Source organism: Gymnoscopelus microlampas, assembly GCF_963454915.1.
Source record: "Gymnoscopelus microlampas genome assembly, chromosome: 10".
Classification (NCBI taxonomy): Eukaryota; Metazoa; Chordata; class Actinopteri; order Myctophiformes; family Myctophidae; genus Gymnoscopelus; species Gymnoscopelus microlampas.
Window position 1 is genome coordinate 38,886,408 of NC_139947.1, and position 2,500 is coordinate 38,888,907.

Sequence of the window (2,500 nt, forward strand, 5' to 3'; positions counted from 1 at the left end):
ATATGGTTTTTATTATAACGTCCTCATTTGAGAGAAGATCCCAATACAATGGTTTGCCAATCGATGAGCTGTTTAATGTTTAATTTGGGTTTTTTTCTGTGCCTTTACTAGATAGTACAATGTAGAAAGAGACAGACAGAGAACACGGAGAAAGAGCAGGGGAGTGACATGTGGTCATCAAATGGCCAGGACGCCTATCGGGTCGCCCCAATTGATGAGCTGTTTGAAGCTACAATCCGGGACCTATTTTAACGAATATAATTATATTATTTCAACCAATCTGTAAGGTCGAGCATACAATTTCCATGGGGACTCTTTTACTTGTGCACCCTGGGAGACAGGAGAGCACAAGTAATGTGTTTAGCATATAAAATGACCTTCACTATCTCACTCACGTTAGCGTTAAAAAATAATTACACCCAATTCATCTATGTAGTTTATTTGACGTGAATGACTGAGCCACAGAATAGCCATTCTGAGCTCCGTCAATCACGCCATGTCATTATCATTCCGCAGATGGCATGGCCAGTCCTACCATCCGTCGTCTGGAACAAACATCAGACTGCATGCCAAAAAGCACACACAAATGTTAAAAACAGACCTCCAATAAAGGTTTTAATGGTAACAATTGCTTGTCTCACTTTATACACGCAGAAAACAAACGAGCACACACAATTCTGTATAACGCAGTTTGCCGGCTGCAAGATTCACAATAAGAAAATAATAGCCAGCACTCCGAAGTCCTTCTGGTGATTTTAAATCATGGATTAACGGACGTGTTTCGGCGTCAAGCGTCATCATTATACTAGACATGTGCAATATATTATCATGCTTTAACTGTGTACAGCATGGTATGCTGTGCAAATATATTTTTCCAGTGATGAAGCTCTAAAGATAGACATAGACATAATAGAGACTGAGAGCAGGGTCTCCGTTACATGTCCACTGAGGAAAAGTGAATTGTTCTAGTATAAATATTGTTGGACGTATTGGCAAAACTCTCACAGGAAAAGGTGTAGGATTAAGGGGTCAATCTTCAGGGTTCAAGAGTCAAAGGTCAGGGATCAGTGTTCAGGGTTTAAGAGGTCAGGTTTTAGAGTGCAGGGGGTCAAACTTTCATGGGTTCAGCTCCTTACCCTGCAACCAGGTGGAGTCGTACTGCTCCGTACGGATCACATGACGGTTGCCTAGGCTACGGAAGAAGGCGGAGTCGCGACTCATGAAGTCCGAGGTGATGCCGGCATACAGCTCTCCGTCTGGACGGACACACACACACACACACACACACACACACACACACACACACACACACACACACACCAAGGCCAAATTATTTTCCTTGAATTTCAATTCATTACCAGCTATAACAGCTTAAACACTACACCATAACTGTGAAAAAACATAAGCTTTGATTACAAGTTAATTCAGACGGCACCCCCACATATTTTTCTACGGTAAATAATATAGTAACATCTGGGTCCCTGATATGGGAGTCTCAACCTCACAAGTTACACTCTGACGAAGACCAAGTACGGTTCAAAGGTTTGGTGTCATTTTAGACACATGAAATGGTGTGGAGGAGAATGCTCTTGCGCAGACTCCTCCTTTATTTATTAAGTTGACTTTCTTGTCATGCACTGTCATACACTACAGTCTCAGCCACAAAACCATCACAACAGTTCTTACCGATGACAGCAGAGGCCGTTCTCTGATGAGGGTCATATGGACACTTGCCCTTCCCACACTCTGTCTGGCTGTAGGACAGCAACTGGTACTCTGACTGAAACATGGACACAAAGACAGACGTTATTCAGACAGACAGGCTTAGACAGATGGGGAGAGTACAGAGTCTAGTGTCTAATCTAGAGAAGTTTAGAACTGACAGAGGAGTTTAGCTGGAAATCAAGAGTTTAGAACGGAGAGAGGGTTTTTCTAGAAATCAAAAGTTCAGCTACGAATTGAGAGTGGAGTTTAGCTGGAAATTAAGAGTTTTGAACCGAGAGGAGTTTAGCTGGAACTCAAGAGTTTAAGAATCAAGAGAGGATTTTAGCTAGAAATCAAGAGTTTAGCTGGAAGTGAGAGAGTTTAGGCAGGAATGGGAAGTCACAGAATCCAGCAGACTAACTTGTCAAGATCTGGAGGCAGAGCTCAACCGATGGGACAAGCCGTGTTGGATATATGGGCATAGGGGGGCAGACACCACACACAGTGGTGTATGATAGTTAAGCTGCTGATAGGACAGCCAATAGGGGATGCAGACAGGACAGCATTGTACCCTGCTGTTATCAGGGTACCATGTTTTCCCTTCCAGTGACTCTCATAGACAGACCACCTAAGCATTGTTTTATGCCCAACTAAAGAAGATCCAACATGGCTGCAAAGATGGGCACATTCTGACTGCAGAAGAGACAGTGTGTGTGTGTGTGTGTGTGTGTGTGTGTGTGTGTGTGTGTGTGTGTGTGTGTGTGTGTGTGTGTGTGTGTGTGTGTGTGTGTGTGCG

General features: G+C 43.4%; 1 protein-coding gene across 3 annotated transcripts in view; it reads right to left on the reverse strand.

The window, feature by feature from the left end:
- Window positions 1-2,500, reverse strand: part of sema3h (sema domain, immunoglobulin domain (Ig), short basic domain, secreted, (semaphorin) 3H) — a 128,534-nt gene that overhangs the window by 95,439 nt on the left and 30,595 nt on the right. For all 3 annotated transcript variants that reach the window (XR_014601568.1, XM_084068125.1, XM_084068124.1), the window contains 2 exons: window positions 1,687-1,780; window positions 1,137-1,256 (listed from right to left, as the gene is read on the reverse strand). Coding sequence is in view for 2 of the 3 variants with exons in the window: in XM_084068125.1 (XP_083924251.1) it covers window positions 1,137-1,256; window positions 1,687-1,780 (214 nt within the window). In the remaining variant the exon portion in view is untranslated. The remainder of the gene's footprint in view (window positions 1-1,136; window positions 1,257-1,686; window positions 1,781-2,500) is intronic.